The sequence below is a fragment of the Corylus avellana genome, chromosome ca11 (genome assembly GCF_901000735.1).
Source record: "Corylus avellana chromosome ca11, CavTom2PMs-1.0".
Classification (NCBI taxonomy): Eukaryota; Viridiplantae; Streptophyta; class Magnoliopsida; order Fagales; family Betulaceae; genus Corylus; species Corylus avellana.
The window spans coordinates 4,028,881-4,054,745 of NC_081551.1; the positions used below are offsets into that span (position 1 = coordinate 4,028,881).

A 25,865-nucleotide genomic window follows, 5' to 3' on the forward strand; every position below is an offset into this window, starting at 1 on the left:
TGAACTCACTCATAGAAGATGGTAATTTTGCTTTTAATTTTATCCTTTCTTTTTCTACATCTTTTTTCTCTTGCTTTCGTGAAACAGTATCTTTTGCAGATGGTAATTTATGGTTCCTTTGGGAATATAATTTATGCTCCTTTCAGTGTAAATAACTCTGGAGCAACTCATTTTAGCAGCCCATGGGGGCTTTCAGCGGTGCACGATTCACAATGCCTCCTGTTCTTGATCGTTTGGTTTTAGTAGTTCTTATTTATTGAACAAAACAACCTAGGATGGATGCGCTAGTTTGAACCCTGCCTGGAACCGATTACCTACAATCTCCAAATATTATGTGCATCAACACTTTATCTTGGGGGCGGGGAACAAAAGCAATCTTACCCATTGCACATAGTAGTAGAAATGCTGTCAACTTGGGATCTCATCTTCAATAGATCTCTAAATAGGATGGAGTTTGTTAGTATTCTGCAATACACTTCATCTCTCTTAGGGTTGATATGCGGAAGTCTTTTGTGTCTCACTCCTGTTGATCTGCAGGTTGATGATAGGGTTGTAAACGCTTCAGAAGAAACAGGTGATTTTGATGATGACCTGAGAAATCTTGAAGCATTGTTGGATGAAGACACGGACATGCCTACAGCAACATAGAAGTGAGCCTCCGGTTCATTCTCTTCCCTTGTAGAAAATCTATTTTAGGACTAATATTGTCATTGCATTGCTAGGCTTTGCTAAAATTCTCTGTAAATGAAAAACCCTACCAATCATCTAACTAACCTTAATTCTTATAAAGCAGATTTGCTAAAATTCTCTGTACTGTTCCTCCAAGGTGGCGGTGGTGATAGCGCATAGATGACCCCAGACGTATCTCATCTTTTCTTTCTTACGATCATGATCTGATCCCCACTGCCCGTTGTTGTCTGGGCAATTTGTGTTGTGACCTTGACCTTGACTGTTATTTATTTTGTTTTACGTACAATATATGTTATTAATACATTATTTTTACTGAACGTGCTTATGGTTATCTCCATCAGCGATTTTTTTGATGCAGGTTTTAATTTGAAATTCTAGCATTTTACTAATTTGAGTAGAGAATAACTTTTATAGAGATTTGGTGAAGTCTCTCATCCGTCACTTCTGTGTTTTTAAAAAAATGATGTGGCTTTTTAAATTAGCATTTGATTAAAATCAAATAATAATTAATCATAAGCTCAATGGTGATTTTAAAAGTCATATCATCTTTAGAGGGACATAAAAGAGACTTGTAACATTACTAACTCAGCACAAATCAAGTCTTTCGTGCCCTTCATTAATAAGATGACACAAGCATAAAACAATAAAAATGAGTGTTGTGAAAACATCAAATCTTTATCTTTATCTTTTAATTTATTTCTTTATTTCTTGATTTTTTATTTTTATTTTTATAATTTTGAATTGTGTGTATAAGGGATAAAGCTAATGCTTCCATAACACTCACTTTTATTGTTTCATACAAATATGGCATCCTCTCAAATTAGAGTAATGCGAAATTTAAGAGATGAATGAACGGATTATGCAAAGAGGCTAAGGAGATCCAACATAGATAGGTGATACAATCGGTGTCAAAAATCTAAATTGTCGCTCTTATTTTTCACTGTAAAATACTTTTATCAAGTAACGTTTTTGTGGCATGATTACTCGTATCATTTGGAATATAAAGATTATTTTTTTGGTTAAGGAAGCCCCGCCACATAAACATTAAGATGATGATAAACATTAAGATGATGAGAGGTAATGAATAAAATTATTAGCATGATTGTTGTATAGCTGTTACTTGTTAGGATATGTACGATGTTATTGAATTTCATGTCTCTTTAAGATGGGCTTTTTATGTGAATTTCATGGCCCATCCCGATCAACCCAGTAAGATGGAGATGAGTCGGAAATTTCCATGTGATGCGGGACAAACATAAGAATGAGAAGAGAGTGAAAAGAGAGAAGAAGCCAAGAAGAGAAGAGAAACAAGCTAGAGGAGAAGAAGAAGCTCCGGAAATGTGAAAAGAGTGAAGAAAGAAGACGAGAGAGACGACATACAATACAATAGAAAACTAGATTTAAATAGGCTAGGGATTAAACCCTAACGTAAACAACAAAAAATGCTTCCCATAAAGTAGAAATAGAATTCCATTTCCTTTCCATGTCTTCCCCATTAGCAAATATGCCCTTTTTCGTACTTTCCCAGAATTCTTTCCTATGCATCAAACAGAGCCATACAGAAACCGATGTCAATAAGCAATATACCAAACATTTTTACTCCATATTTTCAAGAAATACTAACCTAGATTTTGCAATGTTATCCCACATTCTAATGAGATTAGACTTCAGGAAAGAAAACCTGAAAAAAGAAGACAACAATTGGAGGGGGTTGGGGAAAACACATTACACTACCAGCAGTAAGACATTATACACTCATCGTCGAAATTGAAACACTCTAAACCATGAAAGAACTTCATATTCATTGTGATAATATTCTGGTATGGCTTAGGCAGATTTCTCAGCTTCTGCAGCTGCTTTTGCTGCTGCTTCTTCATCTCGAAACTTCTTCATGGACGGAGGTGGTTTGGGAACAATGCTTTTCTTCCATTTCCGGTCGAGCTTTCTTGACAACCTCTTGTTGATTCCCTCCTCAACTTCTCTTTCGCGTTTAACAGTAAGCATGCGAGCAATCTATATTTGAATCAGCCACCGTATTAGCATCATACAGATTTTAAAGGTAATTAATATGCATAGTGTTTAAGTCCAAGAAAAAAAATTAGAATTTCACAGAGTGGCTAGAAATGTTAAGGAAAGCTTATTTAATCAACAGCTGTAGCTCAGTTGCATCTTGAAATTCCAAAGATATAACAAAGAATATGATGTCACATAAATTGTGTATTCTAAAAAGGGAGAACAGGAAGAAAAAAAATAGTACTAAATTGGATATTTCAGAAAAAGCAAACAACTCACCTTCTTATAATTACCCAGAAAAAGGTGGCAGACACAAACTATCATGGAGGTTTGCAAGGTATGCAAAAATACTATTGGGTCCACTGTCACATTAGATTGCTATTCCACATATTGTTAAAATTCCTTAGGAAAATTTATTGGAATTGGTAAAAACTAAGGCATGCTCTTTTATATGCTAAAAGATTTTCCACCTGCACTTATCTATCAAACCCTTTACCCACATGTAACATAAACATAATTAGAGGCATCTTTTTACAGCTAGATGACTTGCCACCATTCTCTTGATAATGTATTTAAGTACTAGGTTACTGACTCATCCTGCCTCCCAACAAAAAATTTCCAACATATACATATATATACATAACATAAACAATTGTTAGGATTTGAACCCATGCCATACACTTCATGGTGCATAAATATAACGTATAAACCCATGGGCACCCGCATAAAGGACTCTGACCACAGTAATAGCGCATCAACTAAATTTACCAATCCCAGTATGCAGTGGCATAGAGACAGTTTTCAAACAAAAAATTGAAGCTATGAGAATAACTGAATTTGAAAACCGTATTCCAATGACCTACAAATTTTTAAACCTTCCAGAACCAAACTTTTTATGGCTTTTGTAAAAGTCTATTGAAGAAGAAAAGGACAAAGGCCCGCGCTCAAGGGCTCTACTCATGCGCTTATTCCAAACACTCCAGATTAAGCATAGTGGCACTACTTGCCAGGCCATATCTCCCCTTATTCTTCCTGCCTACCCTAGTCAAAATTGCAAACACCTTAAACAAAGTCTTTGGCATAGAGTTAGCAGCTTGAGCTAACGAAGAGAATTGTTTAAATTGTGTTTTTTTATACATAAATTCTTTAAACGGATATCAATTGCTATTATGAGGAGTTAGCAGCCCTTTATTCACTCCACCAAATCATACACTCCAGCTTTAGCAGGTACCCATAACTCCTCTTCTTTCACAGTGGACCAGAAGCATTCAAAAACAGACTAGTCAAAGTTATCCTATCAAACTTGGTGCCATTACCAATCCTTCAAACCGAAATCCTACTCATAGAATGACAACTCTTCTAAAACTCAAACTAACCAATCGTCTGGAACCTTGGGGCATCCTTCCCTTGAGAACAAAAATTTCAAGTTTTCTCCCGTAGCCACCCCGGATCTCCTTTCTTGTGCCTTATGCCAAGGCCCTGCCGAGAGCATCCACCACATATTCCTCTCTTGCCCTTTTGCAAGGGCTATCTGGAGAAATTCAGCTTGGCCCCTTAATACCTCTGTTTTTGAGAACCAACCTATTGGCAGCTGGACCAAATCTCTCCTTAATCCCCATATTTACCTTGGCATCCCTTACAAGTTTGTTCATGATTTTCAGATCAGTGCTTTGGTCTCATTGGACCACATTTGGCTAGCCCGTAAATCCTCGAGTTGTACTAAAGCTCATCTCTCTCCCTCGGTGAACCATCCCCACTTAATCTAGGCGCTAACTTCTATAGGCCACAACCCACATTATTATTTTTTATATTATGATATCAAGTTTCCTGTGCTCAATTAAGTACAGTAAAATACACCAGATTGCAACGATATCAGATGCCCATATCATTGTCCACCAAAAGCATCAATCTCTAATGAGTTGAGTATCCAAAGAAGAATTTTTCACTACGGCATGCTGCTGATAGTCTAAAAATTCTGAAACTTCCATGAAAGTCTAAAATTTTCAGCTCCTTTCCCATCTAAATCTCAATAACCAAACCTGCTCATCACTAGATACTTTCAATTTCCAGCAAACCACTCCTCTTCAACCAAACAGATTCCCATTCAAGAGTGGCAGAATATTTATCAAATGATTAAACTCACCATTTCCTATCCAATTAAGGTTTTGGACAAAATACGATTTATCATGGTACCATAACAATGATCTTGATTTTATTTCGAATCGTGACTCCGTAATGTACCTCGAAGGCTCCAATTTCAATTATATATTTCACGTGTTAGTCTCATCTATCAAGAAGGAGTGTCAGAATATTAATCAAACTAGTTCCTATCAAGTTAAACTCTTGTGAGAACCGGGAATTTATCAAAGAAAGAAAAAGGTTTCAAAATTTGAATAAAACTAAACATATAATCTAAAAGCGAACCAAAAGGGAGAGTACCCTTTTGCGCATGCGACGGAACTCGCTGGATTTGAATTCGTTGCGGGCGGACTTCTCAAGGCGAAGCATGAGGAGCTCGCCCTTGAGTTCGACCACCTCCTCGTTGATTTCGTCCGTGGTCTTGGTCCTGATTTCCTGCATTTCCTCCTCTCGCTTTGCCATCATCACCACCGACGAGGCCGGGTTCCGGAACGACGCAGCTTGGGGAGGAACGCCAATGGTGCAACGGTGCTGGATTCTGACGCCATTGAATGAGGATTTGGGAATTGGAAAGTGGGGTTTTGGAGGGAAGGTGATGATCGAAGATGAAGCAATTGAGACGCTCAACATGGTGTTCTTTCTTAGCTATAGTCTGAAGTAGCACTTCAGCTTCCAATGAAGTAGATAAGGCCCAAGTCCTTCACCTCTTTTCTTTTGGATCGTTTCTCCTCTTTTTTCTTTTTAAAACAAAATTTGAAGAGTCAAGCCCTTGTCTCCTAGTATTTCCTACTAAATGGTTTTGCAAGACTTTTATTCTTTTATTTGATTCTAATGTTTTTTTTTTTAAAAAAAAAAAGTATGTTTGGGTGCGCGTTTGAAGGGTTTAAAAATACATTTAATACTCAAAAAGTCCGTTTGAATAAAAAATATCATTTTGGTAAAAAAGAAAAAAAAAAAAAAACTAAAAGCGCTTTTAAGGGTTCAAAAAGTCAAAAAATATATATATATATAAAAAATACATTTTTAACTTAAAAGCTCTATTTTTCAAATACAATAAAAAATAAAAAAAAACATATTCTAAGCATTCTAAAGGATCTCAACTCCTAATCAACTAAATGGTCACTAGGGTTGGCCTAAAGGTGAATTTATAGCCTGGCCATTGTGTCTACAGGTTTTGGATGTATTCAAATAGCAAACTAGTTGACTCCAATCGATCACGAATACCCTTGAAAGTGATCGACCACTTGGGCTCAAAACTGGCTCAAGTGTCAAATCAAGCTATTTTTTCTATTTTGATGCAAAAGCTTGTTCATTATTAACCCTTAAGTCTTAATTAAGGATTATTAACCTTAATTTAGAACGGGTTTTACAATTTTTACCTTAGAGGGATTGTTGAACCACCTCAGCCATTCTCACTAGATGCTAACAATTCCTTTAAAGGTAAAGGGGTGATCGATCACTCCTTACTGAATCCTCGTGAATGATTACACAATTTCTAGGTCCTTGAAGGGTGCTCTCACCAACCTTCAAGCCATCAAAGGGGTGGTTGCACTACTCCTAAAGAGCTATTAGGAAAAGGTCGCACCATCCCCAAACCTTCAAGGGGTGGTCACGGTGGTTAGTTCTCAAAGGTTCTCAAAGGTTTGTTGGTGGCTAGTTCTCAAAGGTTCGAAGGCGGCTGACCATCACCCCGAAAGGTGTAAGGGTGGTTAGCTACTCCTTTGAGGGTAGTTAGCCCATACCAACTACATAGTTGACCATAAAGGGTGTTTGATGACCTTAAAGGGTGGTCCGATCACCCATAAATTTCTTTTTATTTTATTATTGACGTAACTTAATTTTAATTGTTTATTTAAAATGAATACTGCTTGAATATGTGATTCCTTAAAATTGCAGTTGACCTGCACTAAATACTTGTTAGGGTTTATATATATATTGTTAATAAAAAAAATAGGTTTGACAATTGAACTTCCGTTTAAGTTTTTAATTGGGTCGAAAATTTATGAGGCATGCTATACCTTATTTTTTTAACTGTCTTTTAATTATTTTATTTTGCAAATTTAATTGATTTATTATTCAATTTGTAGACACAAGTCTTACAAAAATTTAAAGATAAATTTATCCATTCGCTATACTAAAATGGTTAAAGATGATAATTATCGTTTCTCAAAATTTATTACAACTAATCTTGGCCAGTTTACAGATTGGCACGCCACGTGAATCGTGATGTGTAGCGCCAGCAGCTTATTCTATCCCAACTCTTTTCTTTCCTTTCTTTTTTTTTATTTTATTTTAATAATCTTGAATTTATTGAATTTTCCTTCTTCATTTTCTTCGTCTTTCTCTCTTCTACTCTCGAACGAAACCCTCATTTCCCATTCCACTCCCAAAGAGACAAAATAAACCCCCAAAACCGTCCGAACTAACTTCCAAACAAACCCTTACGATTCCAACAGATAACAAACTCAGAGCAAGTCTTGGATGGAACGCGAATAGAATCGCTGAGTTGAACCGGGTTGAAGATCTGAGTCTCCAAAGTCTAAGCGGTGTTTGTCGGGCGCTAATGGGTGCCGCGGGCTCCAAGCTTGAGAAGGCTCTCGGCGACCAGTTCCCCGAAGGCGAGCGCTACTTCGGCCTCGAGAATTTCGGCAACACTTGCTATTGTAACAGCGTCTTGCAGGTTCGCTTCCATTGAATCCAATTTCTTAATTTCTTTGTTAATCTTGTCATTAGGGTTTAATTTCCGATGGATGTATAACTGTTTGCTTTTGAATTGTTGTGTAGTAGGTGTTGATCGTGCTAAAGAGAGCGTAGTTGTTTAGGCTTGTGGGGGCTGGTAGAATATGATAACCTTTTTTTTAGAATTGATTTAGTTTGTTTTGGAAATTTAAGCTGTATGGTTGCTGTTGGTTGCTTATTCGCGCAGATTGTGAATGTAAAATTTAGTTGTGGTTGTGTAGCTGTAAGTGGTTAGCTAGTCTGCTCGGTCTGTCGAACTGGTCATGATAGGCGCTAGTATCATTTTGCAATATTGAGGGTCTTGGTCTGAATGTATGCGAGGCCACTCTGGCGAGTTGTAGTTAAAAAGAAAGAACGGAGAGAAAAGGAAATTCTGAAGTTGTTTCAATATGCGCGATTCGTCTCAAAATGGTTAAATAAGTGTTTTCTTAATATGCATTGCTAAATTGTTCATATGTGATGCTGAGCATTGGCTTGAAATGTGCTTTAGGCTCCCTTGCACCTTGAAATACTGATGAAACTTAAGACTCACCCAAATACGATGAAAGTCATTTGGGCCTGTTCTGCACCGTTGGCACCTATCTTGAATCTTAAGTAGCATACTTCTGCGTGCACACTGTTGTTAGCCATATCTAGTGGCACTTTATAGTTTGATAATCACATAGTAAATATAGTTACTAATGTAATGTTCTATAAAACAAACACAGCTCTGTTTCTTAATTAGTTTTTGGATACAGTGTGTATTATATGAATAACGAAGGCTTATTAAATATGGTTATAGGTAGTTCCTATTTTATCATATAGTCCAAAAATGAATATCAACCAAGTTTTGCATTGGCCATAAACCTATCTCAACCCTACTTTCTCCAGGTTTGGGTTTGGTTGTGTTTAAACTTTAGGACACAAAGCAGTGACAAGAGTGTTGAATTGAGTAGACTATTTATTACATGATATATTCTAAATCATATCTAAATTGGATGTAGTATATTATATGTATTTGGCATGTTTTCAATTTTTATATTGTCGACAATCTAAACTATTTTCTCAAGTTAAACTAATTTATGCCAGGTACAATTTTAAATTTCATGATAGCTCTGCCATTGCTGGATGGAGACTAATAAGTTGGTTGTACACAAATTTCAATCTAAATGACTGTTGCTGCTTTGAATGCTTAAGTTTTACTGGTAGTATTAATTTTGGGAAAACTACACTTTTACTGCCTTCAAACTTACACCCAAATTTCAATGACCCTTCTAAACTTTAAAAAGTTGCAATTGACCTCCCAATCTACCTAGCCCTTTCACTTAAGTCCCCTCTGTTAGGATTTTCTGTCTTTATCAGAAAATTTTAAACAAACTAACACCCCTTGCACCACATAAACAATATATATATATATATATTGAGTGATCAATTGTAACTTTTTAAAGTTTGGGGGGACTTTGCAATTTGAGTGTAAGTTTGAGGGGGATGAGTGTAGTTTTTCCCTTTGATTTTTTATACTGTGTTTTCTACACACTGCATGTCATGTATGCATCTTCTGTACAATAACTTGACTCCATATACTCCACTATTGTCTCCATTAGAAATTTGCAAAGTTTTGACTTTTGTTTTCTAAGTTATTAAATTCTGTCAGATTTCCAAATCAATACCCACAGTAATATTTCTATCAATGTGGCTGTCTACATATTCCCGTCTTTGGACTCTCTTTTTATGTTCTGCAAGGTTTAGAGCCCAGCAGACTTCACGTAGATATGCCTTCTGTAATCGCAGTTATCCAGGATGGCCAACAGAAAACATGAATGGTGGCGTATAGACTTGTTGAAGTGTATCTATTTATGTACTATTAACGATGGGTAGACAAAGAATTGTGATTATGTTTGACAGTCATTTTCTGATGTCATATCCTTTCTTTCTATTTTCATGCAGGCTCTTTATTTTTGTGTCCCATTTCGTGAACAACTTCTAGAGTATTATGCAAACAACAAAAACATTGGGGACGCAGAAGAAAATCTGTTAACGTGCTTGGCGGACCTATTTACACAGGTAAATGTCTATCCCTCATTATAATACATACACAACACACACGTACATATAGTAAGGTACGGTTTTTGAGATTGTATAAGATATGTTTGTGCGTGTACGCACACACATGTATATATTTAAATATCTTAAGCAATAAATATTTGTTTCTTGAGAATGGTGCAAGAAAAGTCTGCAATATGTATTGTTTGAAAAAGTTGGTAGCAGAACAAGTATTATCTAGCTTCTTTATGGCATGATATGATTGGAATATTTAGTGGCCTGGCTCAGTCAAAATAGTAATCATACTTAAAAATAGACAGACACCACGATTTAGTGATCATTATTATGTTAGCTACAAATCAAGTATATATATATTCTCCCTGTCATTGTTCTATTTATTGTGGCAAATATATATGTTTTTTACTTTTCAGTCATGATGGTGGGGCCAACCATTCATTGTTCCTTTGTGTAGATAAGTTCGCAGAAGAAGAAAACAGGTGTCATTGCTCCAAAGCGCTTCGTACAAAGATTGAAGAAACAAAATGAGCTTTTCCGTAGCTATATGCACCAGGTATGTGTCTAATACTATAACTGTAAAGCAAAATGATCTTAAACTGGGGAAAGTGACATTTTATGGATTTTTTTTTTTTCTTCTCAAAATATAAGAAATCGAACTTACAAAAAAAAAAGGTGCAATCTCCCCCTTGAGGCCACATCCCCTGGTGTAAAAGCCAACGATTTATCCTGGTCCATGTAAGGAAACTTTTAAGGGTGAGGTGCACGGGTCCGAGGTTTACTCTGCAGGGGTGGGTCTGAAGGGCTATGCCTTGTCAAGGTTCCCCGTCATCAAATAAATAAATAAATAATACTAACGCAGGAAATTGATATTTATTTGCAACTAACCAACTATGAAAAAAATAATCAGACTAAGTCAAAGAGTTCTGTCACCATGCATTGTTAAAATTGGTACCGTTAGTCTAGCTGCTTCGGGGACTGTCGTTGATAGGGTTTTGGTAATTTTAATTGCACTACTTGTTTTGACAAGGTTTTTCGTTGAAGAAATGGAAGGATGACAAAGAAATAGACACATATACACGTGTTTGCCCATGCTCATGCACACACTACACAATTTACTAGATTAAGAGTATTATGTATTTAGCAATGCCAAATTTTAGAAGTTGTTGGAGAGCAGTTTTGTTTTAATAAGTACTCGAAATAACACCATAGCCACATTCCCAAATGAGCCCAATGGAACAAAAGCAATCTATGTATGAGAATGAATAGGCATATAGTTGGAATTCATTTTTCAGATCTTAGTTTGCATTGAGGCAATTTAATATTATTTGTACTCTGGAGATTCAGATGACAAATCGAGAATGCTGGTACTCTAGAGAGGTTGAGCTATATTTGGATTGTACATTGGGATGGATTCTGTGTACTTCGTTGATTTGAACAGTCTTAGAAAATGGAAAACACAATTTTCTTTTTTGTTATTTTTAACAAATAAAAGAATAATTCCCAGCACAACATTCTCAAAGTCCATAACGGGCAAGCTCCATACCTTGAGCTTTGGAAGGAAGGATACCATTTGGCTACAAAGGCTGATTATATGCTACATACTTTAAGCTTTGGAAACACAGAGAGTAGTTGAAGTGGTTATGAATGTTTGTGTAAATTTAAACCATCTCACAACGTTATTAGGGGTGGAAACTTCTTGTTAAACATTACAATTGGCAGCCAATGTGCAGAAGCATGATTGTAGGTGTTGCATGTTGGCGCATACTATTATTGTAATGCGAGTTTCTGCTTTCTGGATACTCAAACTCTATGGTTGTATATTGGCATAGACATCTTCAGTGGGATAACATGTTTTAAGGTACAAGATAATGCCTTCCTAAATGGGGCAATAGTTAGTATTCTAGATTGTGAATGGTCCTTTTCTCTTATGATATCAGTGCGTCTCATTTGTGTGTTTTGCTAATTTCCCTTCAATGGTTCAAATATGATGTTAATTGTATCTTGGTTGTATTTTTTCAATTTTCTCTGGTTTAATATAAAAATAATAAGATTAAGTATATATATTTTCAATGTATACATATATAAACATATTTCTTTTTTGTAGGATGCCCATGAATTTTTGAATTTTTTGCTGAATGAACTTGTCGACATACTGGAGAAAGAGGGCCAAGCTGCAAAAAGTGACCCAGAAACTTCATCGCCTTCTGAGAAAACTGCAAATGGGCCAAAGAATGCTCTTGCCAATGGTCATCATAAAGACCCGTTAGTTACTTGGGTGCACAAAAATTTTCAGGTGACTTTGCTCTGCCATTTCATGTACTTAATTGAAGTTTTTCTCTTTTGATAAATTCTCAGGGGTGATGTGCATTCAAACCAATTTTTGTTTGCTTCCTATGCTGCATGCATTTCCTTTGTATCAGTCAATTTTCAGTATTGATGATCAAGTCATATTAGTGATATGCTGGCCATGATTCATGGTGGTTTGGGAATTGGTCTGATTGTTGATATCTTACTTTCTCTTTCCCTATGACATTCTTATCATTATGAACTCCCCCCTCCCATCACCCCAAGGAAAAAAGAAAATGGAGGAGGACATCCTTGTGTTTCTGCTGATGTGTCGAGTAGCTGCAGATTAGTTCCCCTTAATACGATGTTGAGCAGTGATGGTGTAGATACTTTTTTATTTGCCGCCCTTTGTTAGATTCTCATAATTTTTATGGCTATTTGAGTCAGGGAATACTCACCAATGAAACAAGATGCCTGAGATGTGAGACAGTGACAGCAAGGGATGAAACATTTTTTGACTTGAGCCTTGATATTGAACAGAATAGTTCAATTACAAGCTGTTTGAAAAACTTCAGCTCCACAGAGACATTGAATGCAGAGGACAAATTTTTCTGTGACAAATGCTGTAGGTAGGTAGCCTTTACTCACTTTAATATGGCATTGTCTGTCTTGGTTTTTCTCTCTTTACTTACCTTCTTATTAGTTGTATGATGTAGCTTTGACTACATGTTTCTCATCGTAATTTAGATGAAGCAGTTTTATCAGACTATTGTTTGCTTTTGCTTCTATTTTGCTCAGCTTGACACACCAAGTGTAAAAGGATCATGTTAAAATAATGTAAAAGGATCAATTTCTGTTTGTTTATTTGCCTGTAAAAGGATCATGTTAAAGTAATGTATTTATTGACGCAATAGTCTTGTTGATAACAACTTTCAATCAGATTGAGAGGTTCAAGGTCTTTTCCAAGTCTCACCCCACTACCACTACAAAGCTTTCTTCTCTCTTCTAATTGTGAAAAACATCTTCCACTTACTTCTTAAAGTGGATGATAGTTTTTATGTATAGGAAGATTATTGACACGATATGGTGATGGTATTCTCTGATGACTTCATTCTATTGTCTCGTGCATTCAAATTTTATGTCTGAGTGCAGCCACCACCTAGTTCTTCTTGGCTTAATCATTTACTGTATTGACCCATACTTGGACATTTTTCACCGTATGGGCTTCTATAAATTCTGTAGGAAAAGCGAGATCAGCCAAAGGAAACTAAGTGTAGCAATTTACTTCTATTTAATATAGTTTATTTTCTCGTTGTATATGATCACTGAAAGCTGACCTCATTATCACATGGCAGTTTGCAAGAAGCACAGAAGAGGATGAAGATAAAGAAGCCACCTCACATTTTAGTCATCCATCTAAAGCGTTTCAAATATATTGAGCAGCTGGGTCGCTACAAGAAGCTATCATACCGGGTTGTCTTCCCACTTGAGCTGAAGCTGAGCAACACAGTGGAAGATGCAGATTCTGAGTATTCCCTGTTTGCAGTAGTTGTCCATGTTGGAAGTGGGCCCAACCACGGCCACTATGTCTGCCTTGTGAAAAGCCATAACCATTGGTTATTTTTTGACGACGAAAATGTTGAGATGATTGATGAGTCTTTTGTGCAGACATTCTTTGGGTCAGCACAGGAATATTCAACTAATACGGATCATGGGTACATTTTATTCTATGAGAGCCTGGGCACCAGTAACAAGAGCTGAGAAAAGAGGGGCTTTGCCATTTACTTGGTTAGATATTTTAATTACTTGGACTCATTTTTCTTCTGTTTCTTATGTTTTTTTTTTTTTTTTTCCTTTCTTCTTTTTCCCTTTCTCAACCTATGGGAAGGAGATGGCAAATGTCGATGAGATATTATGGGTTGTGAAAAATGTATACTTAGGGTGCTTGCCATGTACAGTGGAAGTTGGAAGCACACTCCTTTTGGTTTTTCACAATAAGAAGAAAAAGAGCAGTGTATATCGATGGTGTGTGAGAGAATTTCACAGAGAAAGAATGTATTCTTCATGATTGAGAGAATGTTTAGTTAACATCAGAAATACAATGCATATTGAACTGCTCATGACGGTACTTGGAACAGTGAACTTCATTTTGCAATTTCCAAGTTTAAATTGTTGCTGGCAATTATTAATTGTAATATTTGGCCATGACAATAACTATCTTCCAAAAAAAAAAAACAAATTACGGTTGATTTATATGGTTTTTTGATTTTGGTTATCTTCTATATACGGTCGATTCCTTCCAAGCTCTCTCGTTTCCCAATTCTTTGTAAGCGCGGGTAGTGGCATTCCCATTTAAAAACGTGCAGCATACCAGGGCAAGTTCTACATAAGTTGCACTCTGCTAATGTTTTTCCATCAGGAATAGTAAATAGGGTTTTAGGATTGTTAAGAAGAAAACCCAATGTGAAAGAAGTTTAAAACATGTAGTCGAATACAGGCTTTATGGGAATGGTAATGGCTATCTGTAGGATCTGACAATTTAGATGAGATTCAAGCTGTTGTTGTAATATAAATTCGCCTAGTAGCAATCAGAAGGATTCTGTTTGGATCCCTTTTTCATACAGGTAATTGGGAGGCTATAACGGGCAGTTTTGAAATGTTTCTCATCTAGTATCGTTTTCCAAAGGAAAACAGGTTCACTTGTGCTGTGCTTCTTGTACAACTACTTGACACAAATGGAAATTGATTGCTCTTAACGTGGTTGAATGCCTCGCAAATTCTCTAAAAAAATTGGAGGAAGGTCTGATGAGCTCAGTTGCAGAGTACAACGGTTTCGTCTTGCGCACCTTGCTTTCTGGTTTTGGATAAGAATTCTGTTCAACCCAAAACGAAGGAAAAAATCTTTTCAAAAATCGAACCAAAAAAATGTTGATCATTCTAATCCATTTAGTGTTTTGATGCTTTTACCAAAAGCCACATAATGATAACCCATTTTCAGATGCTTTCAGCAGCCAATTATTTAAAGGCTTCTTGAAATATCATTTTGTTGTAGCAAAGCCACTGCGGTAAAGAATACTTGTTTATCTGTCGTGGTGCCTTCAAGTTAACAGTGACGAGGGCAATAAGTCAAAGATAGCAAATCTGCTTTATAAGAATTAAGGTTAGTTAGAGGATTGGTAGGGTTTTTCATGTACAGAGAATTTTAGCAAAGCCTAGCAATGCAATGACAGTATTAGTCCTAAAATACATTTTCTACAAGGGAAGAGAATGAACCAGAGGCTCACTTCTATGTTGCTGTAGGCATGTCCGTGTCTTCATCCAACAATGCTTCAAGATTTCTCAGGTCATCATCAAAATCACCTGTTTCTTCTGAAGCGTTTACAACCCTATCATCAACCTGCAGATCAACAGGAGTGAGACACAAAGACTTCCGCATATCAACCCTATGAGAGATGAAGTGTATTGCAGAATACTAACAAACTCCATCCTATTTAGAGATCTATTGAAGATGAGATCCCGAGTTGACAGCATTTCTACTACTATGTGCAATGGGCAAGATTGCTTTCATGCCCCGCCCCCAAGATAAAGTGTTGATGCACATAATATTTGGAGATTCTAGGTAATCGGTTCCATGCGAGGGTTCAAACTAGTGCATCCATCCTAGGTTGTTTTGTTCAATAAATAAGAACTAATAAAACCAAACGATCAAGAACAGGAGGCATTGTGAATCGTGCACCGCTGAAAGCCCCCATGGGCTGCTAAAATGAGTTCTTCCAGAGTAATTTACACTGAAAGGAGCATAAATTATATTTCCAAAGGAACCATAAATTACCATCTGCAAAGATACTGTTACACGAAAGCAAGAGAAAAAAAGAAAAAAAAGAAGAAAAAAAAAGAAGCAAAATTACCATCTTCTATGAGTGAGTTCAGGTATCTCTTGCTGCAATGTTATATATAAATGCATAACCAAAATTCTAGCAAACGGACTGCTTCCTTGTTTGGATGAGATCATAAGCCCTAACCAAACTGCTTTAATTCCAAGTGGAAGTATTACAAAGAATGTTTTGTTGGCTCAATAAGTGGTGAAAGATTATCACAAAAAGAAGGGTAAACAAAGATGTACTGTACTATTAAGGTAGATTTTATGGAGGCATGACTCAGTCGATTGGGAGTTTATACTCCAATGTCTGTCAAGTGTAGGAGCTCCAATGTAACATGTCAGATGGATTCGTGAATGTATAACTTCTCCAAGATTCTCTATTGCTTTGAATGGTACTCTTATTGGATACTTTGAAGGGAAGAGGGGTTTAAGACAAGGGGTCCTGATTTCACCATATCTCTTTGAGATAGTAATGGAAATTCAGTCGAGGTTGATAGAAAAGGCTACAAAAAATGAAAAATAATTCAGTTTCCATCCTATATGTTCTGAAATCAAGCTTACACATGTTTTGCTGACGATTTATTGCTATTCTCATTGGCAAAAATGTAATCAGTGGAGATCATTAAAAAAGTGCTACAAGAGTTTGCTGATTTGTCAGGATTGCTCAGCAAACCAGAAAAAGTACCTTTTATAGCTCAGGAGTATCACAGTTGATGAAGGAGATGAAAGATTGTTTAAAAATGAAGGAAGAGAAATTACCAGTAAGATAATTGGGGGTTCCACTGATTTCAAAAAAGTTATCAGCTACATATTGTTCAATGCTTATGGAAAAAACTTCAGGAAGGATAGATTCCTGGATGTCAAAAAATCTTTCATTTGTAGGAAGACTGCAAATTTTATCTTTTGTTTAATAAATCATACAAGTTTATTGGTCTAGTATCTTCATTTTGACAAAGAAAATTATTAGATCAATAGAACAAAAGTTAAATCGATTGTTGTGGAATAGCAGTGACAATTGTTCAGCTAAAGCCAAGTTGCTTGGGATTTGATGTGTTCCAAAAAATGGAGGATTGGGGTTGAAAAGAATAGAAGAATGGAATAAGGCAGCAATTATGAAGCATATTTGGAACATGTTCACAAAAGCAGGTTCTCTTTGGGTAGCATGGGTTAAGGTGAACTTACTTAAAGGGAGATGTTTTTTGGCAACTAAAAATACTACATAATTGAACATGGAACTGGAAAAAGATACTTAAGCTAAGGGATATAGCAAAGAAGTTCATCAAATTCTCGGTGGGAGATGGAAAAAACATTCATTTATGGCTGGATTGGTGGCACCTTGATGATGCCCTTTATGAACAATATGGATACAAGGTAGCATATGATGCTCGAAGTAAGATGGAAGCAAAATTATCAAGTGTAATAAAGGGAAAGTAGTGGGAGTGGCAACCAGCCAAATCAGAAGATTTAGTTAGTATACAAAGCAAGTTGCCAATGGTGAAAATAGGAGAAAGTGATAAGCCTATATGGGTGATTTCAAAAAGAAAAGAAAAAAGTTGTTATACCAGTGTAAAAACGTGGGATGCAATTCAATCTAAGAAGCCAAAAGTGGATTGGTAGAAACTGATTTGGTTTCCACTTGCAATTCCTAAACAAGCATTTGTATTGTGGCTGGATTGGGGCTATAAAGTACAGATCAAATGTGTGTTCTGCAGAAGCATTATTGAATGCAGAGATCATTTATTCTTAGAATGTGGATTCAGTAAAAGAATTTGGGGAGAGACAATGAAGAAATGTTTAGTACTAGATCCTCCTATAGGATGGTAGGAAATTATGAGAGTAAAGGAATAAGAAAATGGAGGAACAAAAGCTTAAGAGTAAGCTGGTTTGGAGTGCAGCACGTGTAAACAAGCCGAGCTTGAGCAAATAGTGCTTGTTCAAGCTTGGCTCGTTGAATTTTTTTGTCGAGCTCGAGCTTGACACGAGCCCCATTTCATATCCAAGCTTGGCTCATTAGGGTGGGTACCTTGTCCGAGCTCGAGCTCAAAAAATTTTGCCTAGCTCGAGCCAAGTACTCGAGCTCGGCTTGTAGTATTTAAGTTATTAAAAAAAAAAAAACAGCATAAACAAATTTTATTAATGATACGATTGAGTATAATAAGTTTCCATTCAATCATATAATTAACAATTCAAATTGCTGATTTAACTAGCATTAGATACGTAATGGTTAGATCAATTAAGATATGACCACATGATTAACTTTTATCATTAAATTATATATTATATAAGTTAATTTTATTAATTAATATATACATATATTTATGAATTAATATATAAATATATACGAGTCGCGCTAATAAGCGAGCCGAGCCCGTTCATGAACTTTAAACGAGCGAACCGAATTGTAGACGGGTATGTATTGTTTAATAATCGAGTATAGTTTCATGTCCACGAACGGCTTATTTAATAATCGAGTCACGCACGAGCCAAGTTTTATCGAGCTAAGCCCAAGCAAGCTCACGGGTAGCTTTGTTTGTTTACAGCCCTATGCAGCAGTATACAACACATGGAGGCAGAGAAATGATTTAAGGCATGAGAATCAACCTAGAGCAGAGGAGAAAGTGATTCAAAATGTTGTATAGAAATAGAATAAGGGGAAGGGGAAATTTAAAAAGAATGATGAGAATGTAGAGATTTGTAGCGATTGGTGTATAACTCAAAGTATACTGGATTACTAGGTAGGTAGTTTGTTTTGTTGTTAGATGCTTTGTCATAGCATTTGTTGTTCCAGCATGTTTGCTGGAGAGTGTTGTAAAACTTTGTTCCGTTTTTAATAGCAAGTCATTCATCCCAAAAAAAGCAAAAAGCAAAATCCAGTACCTTTGTTTCCTGTATCTCAGCCACAACATTCAGCAGCCTACGATATTGATCTCTCGCCTCTGGATACTGAACCATGGACTTCACCCTAGCAAGGGCTTTTTGCAACCTCTCCTCTGTTTGCTTTCTGCCCTCTTTCAGGAAATCATAGTCATCCTCCTTCGAAGATGTATCTTCCATTCTACGGCCCTCGGTAAGTGCTTCTGATTTAAATCCACGCAAACCACTTCCTTTTCGTCTCCAACGCAAAATAACTTTCTCCAAAATTCCAACTGACCAGGTTATCTTTCTATAGTTCTTCCTGACCTGGTGGCCTCTTACATGGGCCTTTTGTCATGAAAGCTAATAGTTAGTATTGCACTTGATTTCTCAATTTAGGGGAAAACCTTCAACAACAAATACACACAAGAATAGACACCAAAAGTAAAGCAGGAGCCATAAAACCAAGCAGAGAAAAGCAACAATAGCAACGCACCTGAATTTTCACAATTCGCTGCCGGATTATCAAAAATTCTTTTCTTCCCTTCCAACTGCGGAACTTATTTTGTATCCGAATTGCAGCAGCATGCACAGGCAGATCGTGTTGTACTGATTTGTGTGTCTTAACAGCAAGAAAAGAAAGAGCTTGTTCTTCTTCTGACATGCCAAATGCATCATCACCATACTCTTTTAACTGCTTTTTTTGGAAGGACTGCATCCTGTAGACTTGATGAATACGTGCAGCAGCTTGAGTGGCATTACAGACAGCAGCTAGCGAATCTTTCAGTGATAATCCATCTGGTAAATCCCCATCGCTGATTGGAGTTGCGCTTCGTTCTGAAACTGTTTCAACTGCTTTTGCTCCAGGGATCTCTGCAGCATCACCATCCTTGGTGTCCAACTGAAGAGATGAAAGGTGGGCACTCAGAGCAGACTCTGCAAGATAACCAGCAATTCCTTTATGTCCATTAGCAGAAGCTAGGTCAGCAGGTGTTCTGCCTGAAGGATACTTGGGACTTGGATCAGTTACTACACCAGGAGCTGCACCGAGAGAGACAAGGGAAGCAACCGTGCGCTCTCTGGTAAAGCAAGTTCAAACAAGAAGTTAACTTGGAAGGAGAAGAAAAGAAAAAGTTCATAATGAGTATTAGCATTTGACGAAAAATTCAAAAGGACTACCACTTGCTGTTCAGGTTTATCCCTGCCTGGTAAGGTATATATACTTCAACTTAAATTATGTCTATCAAATTCAATTTCCCTCTCTATGTACAGAGAAGGCTTTCATAGCATAGGTAGTTTTCTTGTTATATCTTCACATATGATACAAGATCTTTTCCCCTTTTCTCTCATATGAGATTCAGCCTAGAATGTCGTGTCCTGTACATTGGAAGGTGGAGGCAGAAAGAATAGACGGAAGTACACAAAGGTAAAGATTACCACAAAGAAACAAGCAAGAATCTTTAAGTGCTCACCTGCCAAAAAATGCAGCCCAATGAAGTGCAGTCCATCCATTCACATCACGGAAATTGACACTTACACCTGCAAGTTTTGTGGGTTCTAGGGCCCAATCATAGCCAAGGGCAGCTGCAAAATGTAGCACACCTTGGCCATCCTTATCCAATACAGAAGGACCTTTTCCACCTTCTGCTGCTTTCTGCAGGAGCCATATATGCAACTTCTCCTTCAGTAGCTTTTCAAGCAGCTTCTCCTGTACTCTTTCAGGAGAATAATCCTTCTCAGAAGCAAGCTCTAACATTTGATGCCATTCATCACCGTCCTCTTTTAGCAATGAACTGATTTTATTGCTTAATTGGGATTCCTCACTCAGACCGATGTAATCAGAATTTGGAGGGCAGGCAGAGCTCAGACACAATAGTTTTACAAATCGCATTTGAAGAATTTCATTTCCACTGTCACTATAATTATCTATAATATCCGCATCTTTAACAGGTTTAAATCGGTATTCAAATTCTCGCACTTCACTACATGCTAACCTATTGGAACGTGTCACATAAAAAGGAACCCTTGCAGCCTTATGAATGGGAGTATGACATCGTAAAACACCATCAGCGATAACCTCAGCAGGAACTTCCACTTCCCCAAACATACATGACCATTCACAATTTTCTGCTTCTTGTTGATTCTTCAAGAACCTTCCCGTAATCAGGACCTGTATAAGTTGTGGGATAAAAGAGAAAAAAATTAAATATCACCAGACCAGAATTGATAAATAAGACAGGATTTGTATATTAACGTTTAGCAGACAGAAGACACATTTGAAAGCTTAGCTGATATAACTGCAGCCCAGAAGGAAGATCAAATCCAAGGTACCTTAATTTCAGAGCCTTCATATGCCCAATTTGGTGAGAAATCAATAATGCTGAAAAGCTGGTCCTGGGATAGAGAGGGACCAAGAGTATAATTATCCAAGTGCACCTGAGGAGAAATACTGGATTCATCGACCCTACTTTCACCTTCAACACTATCCCAATAGGCCCCAGAACTGGACTGCATATGTGACTCATTTACGTCTCCAAGTTCCTTACTCATCCATCTGTTGAAACTGTCAAGCTTCTTCAGACCTTCTTCTGCTAGAGAGCCATCTAACAGAGGTTTTTTTGTAAAAGAGTTGTTGGTTTTTCCCTCTAAAGTCACCTTGCTCTCTTGACCTGAATCCAGATAATAACCGTGTTCTGCATTTGGAAGCTGTCCTTGAAGGGTATCTTGCATAGGAAAGTTTTCTTGCTTATCAGTAAGTGCTAAACTCGGCTCCAGACAATTGAGTACATTGACCTGATTAACATCTTGCTCATGAAGCCTAGAAACGACACCATACACTGATTCCAGATGCACATCCTGATCCAAGGGCCACTTGCCTTCAGAAGTCTGTTTGTAAGGCAAAGTAAAGCCTGGACACAATTAATAGGAGTCGACAAGAAAACAGCAGCTAATTGCCCTACAACTCTTAAACCAGAATATAAAGAATTATGTACTCTGTTAGTTAAAATGCAACTACCGCACATACAACAACAATTTCAGGAATTAAAGTTACATGTGAGAACTTTCACATCTGCAACCACAACATCATTATTAACTACTAGCAGTTACACTATGATAATGCAACTTTATGTCTAGATGGCAAGGTGGCATCATTTTGTTTTTTTTTTGGGAGGGGAGGGGGTGTGGCTAAGTGAGGTCCTCATCACCACAATTTACAACCAGAAGATGGGAAATTTTCTCTTGAGCTATAGCTCATTCCTTTCATACAATATTTATCAATAAACAAATTAGAATTACTTGCATCCACAGCATATTTGTTGTTGTCAATTGGAAGTAACTATAGTACCTTGGAAACAAGAATTTAGAAGTTGTAAATTTATTTGGTGAAAACCATGAAATACTGAGCAGTAACACAAAATGCCATCCTTTTATATCTCTATTTGAAACTCCGTAGTTCAGCTTGTAACATAAAAGCAACGATTTTCCAAATTTACTGTAACCCTCAAAAACAACCACCATGAAATGTTTATGATTCCAAAAGTGCTTTAGCAAAATATACATATTTGATGCCAATGACATATTCTATAAATTGTAAGTAACTTTGTACCTTCCACTCTTCTTGGGCCTGTAGGCGCCTTTCACCAAAGTTGCTGGTGAAAAGCTGCCCCGGTTTCTGGTTTTCTCGTTTTCCAAGGACTCCAATGGTATCAGGTTGTCTTTCCAGAAATGGTGGCTGAAGAGGCACAGTTTGACTGCCAGTAGTACCATTTTCGAAGACATCCTCCCAAGACGCAAAATCGAGGTCTTTTAATCCAGCATTATTACTCTCTTTTGCTTTATCTGCTCGAGTGAGTGAAACAAAATCTACCCCAGAAATGGCTGAAGATTTTCCTTGATAATCATCTGTTAATAGTTTAGAGTATTACAATGAAGTTGGTATGCCACATCAGATAGCAATTAGTAATATCAAAATGCACTGATATGATCGATGATTAAAATAGATAGAATAAAACAAAGTAAACAACTTACTTGAAATTGAGGCAGGAAACTGAGGATCGGTGAGTCCAGTATTAGTCTTCTCCACCATGGACGGTTGCGATTCCAGGAAAGAGTGGAATCCAAATCTTGCTTGGTGATTATATGCTGCATATATCATGTTAAGTTGCACAAATATAATTAAAGAAAATTTAGAATGGGCTGACAATGAACACTCAAGACATACACCATCCTCAAATCCATATAAAATCGTCTCTATGAAGTAACATCAGGAGTTTATAATCAATCATAAACTGAGGCATGTGTAACAATCTACCTGATTCGGCGTCTTCATATTCTGATGCCTGAGTACTGTTAAGGCTTGTTGTATCTGTAGTTTGTGAAGGCACTTGGGAATTATTTGGATGAAAACTACAAGATGCAGAGCTATCAATCTCAGAATTCGGTAATAAATCTTCAGTTTCCTGGGAATAGGGAATAGCTTCTTCAGTCTCTCTAACACGGTTCAAATTTGTCCTATTGCCCTGATCAAGTTGGAAAATATAGAAAAGAATCAAAACCAAAAGTACAGAGACTTATAGACAAATAAAAATCTAATACAGCATAGAAATAATCAAGAGACTAAAATCAGCTTCAGAATGGAAAATTTATAAGGAGTATCAAGGCTGAACTTCACAAAAACTAGCATAAAACACCAATAATAGCAAATATAACAAAAACTACATCAGCATCTGATATCACAACATTAAAACCATGAATCTAAGAATGGAATGCATGACTTAAGCATCAAGTCCAGTACTAACTCCATCTATTGTAACTTGGTTGTGAGAAGTACTTCTACAAGTGCAAATCTTATATTCAAGTCCTTGGTTTTTACCACGACAAAGATCAGGTCCAATATTTCAAAAATTACCTTGTATTACCTAAGAACCTCACATCATTGAAAAGCTAGGGCTTTACAAGAGTCACTACCAGTGAAAGTTCAAATACGACCATAAACACCAAAATACCACAATGACCACCACAAATCAAAGCAGCTATGTAATGGAAAATAGAATATATTTCTATTAGAACAATCTTTTAAATACTTTGAAAATAATTAAGTTAATAATGCCAAGAAGAAACCACTATTCTTATGGTTTATCCATCTATGATGAATTGTGCAAACAACATTAGAGTTTAAAGGGATAAAGTGTTACCTTTACTTCCCGATAGTGGACAAGAACTATGTGTGAGAGATCCCTACAGTAGTGGTGAATTAGGTAAGCAACAAAAGAAAAACCCCAAACCACAAGAATAGAAACTATAAGAAACAAAATCGAAAATTATTTCAGCAAGTCTTATGGCGTTTTGAACCAATAAGAATAACAACTGCACAAGGTTGATAACTAGATATCATCACATACCCTTAAGTTGAAGGAGAACTATATTAAATCATTGTTGGGGGGGAAAGGAAAAAACTAGAGCAAACTAAAAAGAAATAGTAACATGGAGAGGCATGGTAGAGTATCTTCTCTAGAGGCAGCAATAGATGAGGGGAAAGCCAAAAGGAAAAACAGAAAACAAAAATAAAAATCGTCAACAGTCTTCTTCCTTTTCTTGTTTAAGTGAAATATTTTCAACCGTATAAGCTCAATATATATTGTAAGATTTCTCTTGAGTTTAGTTCTTTTTCTTTTTTCAAGTGTTGGGAACAGAGCTGTCCTTTTTTTCTTTTTTCTTTTTTTGAGAGCAAAGAGGATTTCTAGCATGGAGACCTTGCTGTTTTTACATTTCTCCTGCTTCGGCTACTAGAGTTTTAAAGAAGAATCCAACTTGCTACTTGAAAAATGACTTCCGGTGAACTAGAAGGTGTTTTAAGGGAGAGCTACAGTCATAGGGTGTCTATCAGAAATTTATGGTCCACTTTGGTAGTATTTGGATAACTTCAATTATTTAAGGAATTTACACAAGTTTCCCTGATTCCCAGCCTTATCTAATATCAAATCTAATATATATATAATAGGGGAGTTTTAGACAGGAGAGGCTAACATCGTGACATCTAATATATATTTAACTGTCAAATTAGTATATTAAATGAAAGTGTGCGTTTGAGTTTTTTGAGTTTTAAGTAGAAGAGGCTAATATCATGACATGTGACATTCCATTAATCTGACAAGTAATAATTATTAAAAAAAAAAAAAACTGTGCTTTAAATTTTTAAAATCAAAACACGTGTTTTTTTGAACAGCTCTCTTTCTCAATCTCAACTGCCATCAAATATTGTTATTATCACTTTATCCTCTAATCTAATATCTAATCTAATCTATATAATAGAGGAGTTTTCAAAATAAAATACTTGAGATGAAAGTGAAACATTGTGAGTTTAGTTAACCGTCTTCTCAGTTTTCTTTTATACCGGTGTAAACATTGGAAACATCAAATAACCGTCCAATTAAACTGTGTAATCACAAACCTTCAAGTTTTCTACCCAGCCACATTCTTCAAACACCCCAAATACCAAATAAGAATCCATCGTCTCTCTATTCCTCTCTTCATCCCCACTATTTATCAGTCTCCATATAACTCACCACCTTCTACCGCAAGTAAGATTGGTAACTGCAACCAAAAGCATGGCTACGGAAGAAGAAGCTCTTGAGTCTTGATGATTACACCAAGGATGGGACGGCTGAGAAGGAATCTGGTCCGTAGATCCAAGTGCAGTGGATAGACTGCTTGCTCCTTTATTGTTGGTAATCTAATTTCTATCTGCCTCCTTCTCTGTCTCTCAAAGGCTGAATGTCCATCCAGCCTTAAGGATTTGGTTACCCACAACCCACTTGATTCGTGTATCGCTTTTAGGATCATACACGTGTTGGGCTCCTCGAAACTTGGAAGCCAATTAATTTGCTCCATTAATTTATTGTTATAGTAACCGTCCTTAATAATGTTCTATAATCACTATGCAAATGTTTCAATGAAAATTTTTATTTAGTTTCGTTATTCTTCTTCTTCTTTTTTTTCTTTTTTTTTTCAAGCATTCATTTCATACTGTTGTGAGTGTAGTATTTTTTTTAATAGATTTTCTTGGTTATGTAATATACTCTTTACTATTGCATTCTTTGATCATACTCTTTAGTTAAAAGAATTACACAACAAAATTGTACATAGTATCATGTAGTTAAGCAAATTCAGCAAATGCACTCCTACTTTAATGTGAATCACATATTTTAGGGCTTTTCCTGTGTTC

General features: G+C 36.5%; 4 protein-coding genes across 6 annotated transcripts in view; 2 read left to right on the forward strand and 2 right to left on the reverse strand.

The window, feature by feature from the left end:
• The window catches only part of LOC132165443 (calmodulin-binding transcription activator 3-like), a 21,851-nt gene extending 21,078 nt beyond the window's left edge, over positions 1 to 773 (forward strand). The window contains 1 exon segment of the mRNA XM_059576012.1: positions 538 to 773. Within this exon segment, the coding sequence (XP_059431995.1) occupies positions 538 to 648 (111 nt within the window). The 3' untranslated portion in view covers positions 649 to 773.
• A 1,371-nt stretch (positions 774 to 2,144) lies between these two features.
• LOC132165990 (large ribosomal subunit protein uL29c) lies at positions 2,145 to 5,569 on the reverse strand. 2 transcript variants are annotated; one of them, XR_009438533.1, is made up of 3 exons: positions 5,143 to 5,569; positions 2,315 to 2,703; positions 2,145 to 2,227 (listed from the first exon to the last, which is right to left on the reverse strand). XR_009438533.1 is itself a non-coding variant. In XM_059576722.1 (2 exons), the coding sequence occupies exons 1-2, from the start codon at positions 5,470 to 5,472 to the stop codon at positions 2,518 to 2,520; spliced, it is 516 nt and encodes a 171-aa protein (XP_059432705.1). In that variant the 5' UTR covers positions 5,473 to 5,569; the 3' UTR covers positions 2,145 to 2,517. The 2 variants fall into 2 exon arrangements, 1 of the variants encoding a protein (XP_059432705.1); XM_059576722.1 differs by having other exon boundaries at positions 2,145 to 2,703.
• Positions 5,570 to 7,151: 1,582 nt separating this feature from the next.
• LOC132165829 (ubiquitin carboxyl-terminal hydrolase 4) lies at positions 7,152 to 14,042 on the forward strand. Its single transcript, XM_059576510.1, has 6 exons — positions 7,152 to 7,522; positions 9,508 to 9,624; positions 10,076 to 10,174; positions 11,726 to 11,914; positions 12,355 to 12,536; positions 13,263 to 14,042. The coding sequence occupies exons 1-6, from the start codon at positions 7,406 to 7,408 to the stop codon at positions 13,666 to 13,668; spliced, it is 1,110 nt and encodes a 369-aa protein (XP_059432493.1). The 5' UTR covers positions 7,152 to 7,405; the 3' UTR covers positions 13,669 to 14,042.
• A 987-nt stretch (positions 14,043 to 15,029) lies between these two features.
• Positions 15,030 to 25,865, reverse strand: part of LOC132166297 (calmodulin-binding transcription activator 3-like) — a 19,394-nt gene continuing 8,558 nt past the window's right edge. For both annotated transcript variants that reach the window (XM_059577094.1, XM_059577093.1), the window contains 9 exons: positions 23,836 to 23,878; positions 22,953 to 23,160; positions 22,670 to 22,783; positions 22,248 to 22,543; positions 20,972 to 21,526; positions 20,113 to 20,810; positions 19,137 to 19,719; positions 18,665 to 18,988; positions 15,030 to 15,304 (listed from right to left, as the gene is read on the reverse strand). In XM_059577094.1, the coding sequence (XP_059433077.1) occupies positions 15,194 to 15,304; positions 18,665 to 18,988; positions 19,137 to 19,719; positions 20,113 to 20,810; positions 20,972 to 21,526; positions 22,248 to 22,543; positions 22,670 to 22,783; positions 22,953 to 23,160; positions 23,836 to 23,878 (2,932 nt within the window). In that variant the 3' untranslated portion in view covers positions 15,030 to 15,193. The remainder of the gene's footprint in view (positions 15,305 to 18,664; positions 18,989 to 19,136; positions 19,720 to 20,112; positions 20,811 to 20,971; positions 21,527 to 22,247; positions 22,544 to 22,669; positions 22,784 to 22,952; positions 23,161 to 23,835; positions 23,879 to 25,865) is intronic.

Coding starts and splice junctions, on each gene's coding strand:
- LOC132165990 (XM_059576722.1), bottom strand. CDS start 5,472: ATGTTGAGCGTCTCAATTGCTTCATCTTCGATCATCACCTTCCCTCCA. Junction 2,704..5,142: donor TCCGTCGCATGCGCAAAAGG/GTACTCTCCCTT, acceptor ATTCAAATATAG/ATTGCTCGCATGCTTACTGT.
- LOC132165829 (XM_059576510.1), top strand. CDS start 7,406: ATGGGTGCCGCGGGCTCCAAGCTTGAGAAGGCTCTCGGCGACCAGTTC. Junction 7,523..9,507: donor ATTGTAACAGCGTCTTGCAG/GTTCGCTTCCAT, acceptor ATTTTCATGCAG/GCTCTTTATTTTTGTGTCCC. Junction 12,537..13,262: donor TTCTGTGACAAATGCTGTAG/GTAGGTAGCCTT, acceptor ATCACATGGCAG/TTTGCAAGAAGCACAGAAGA.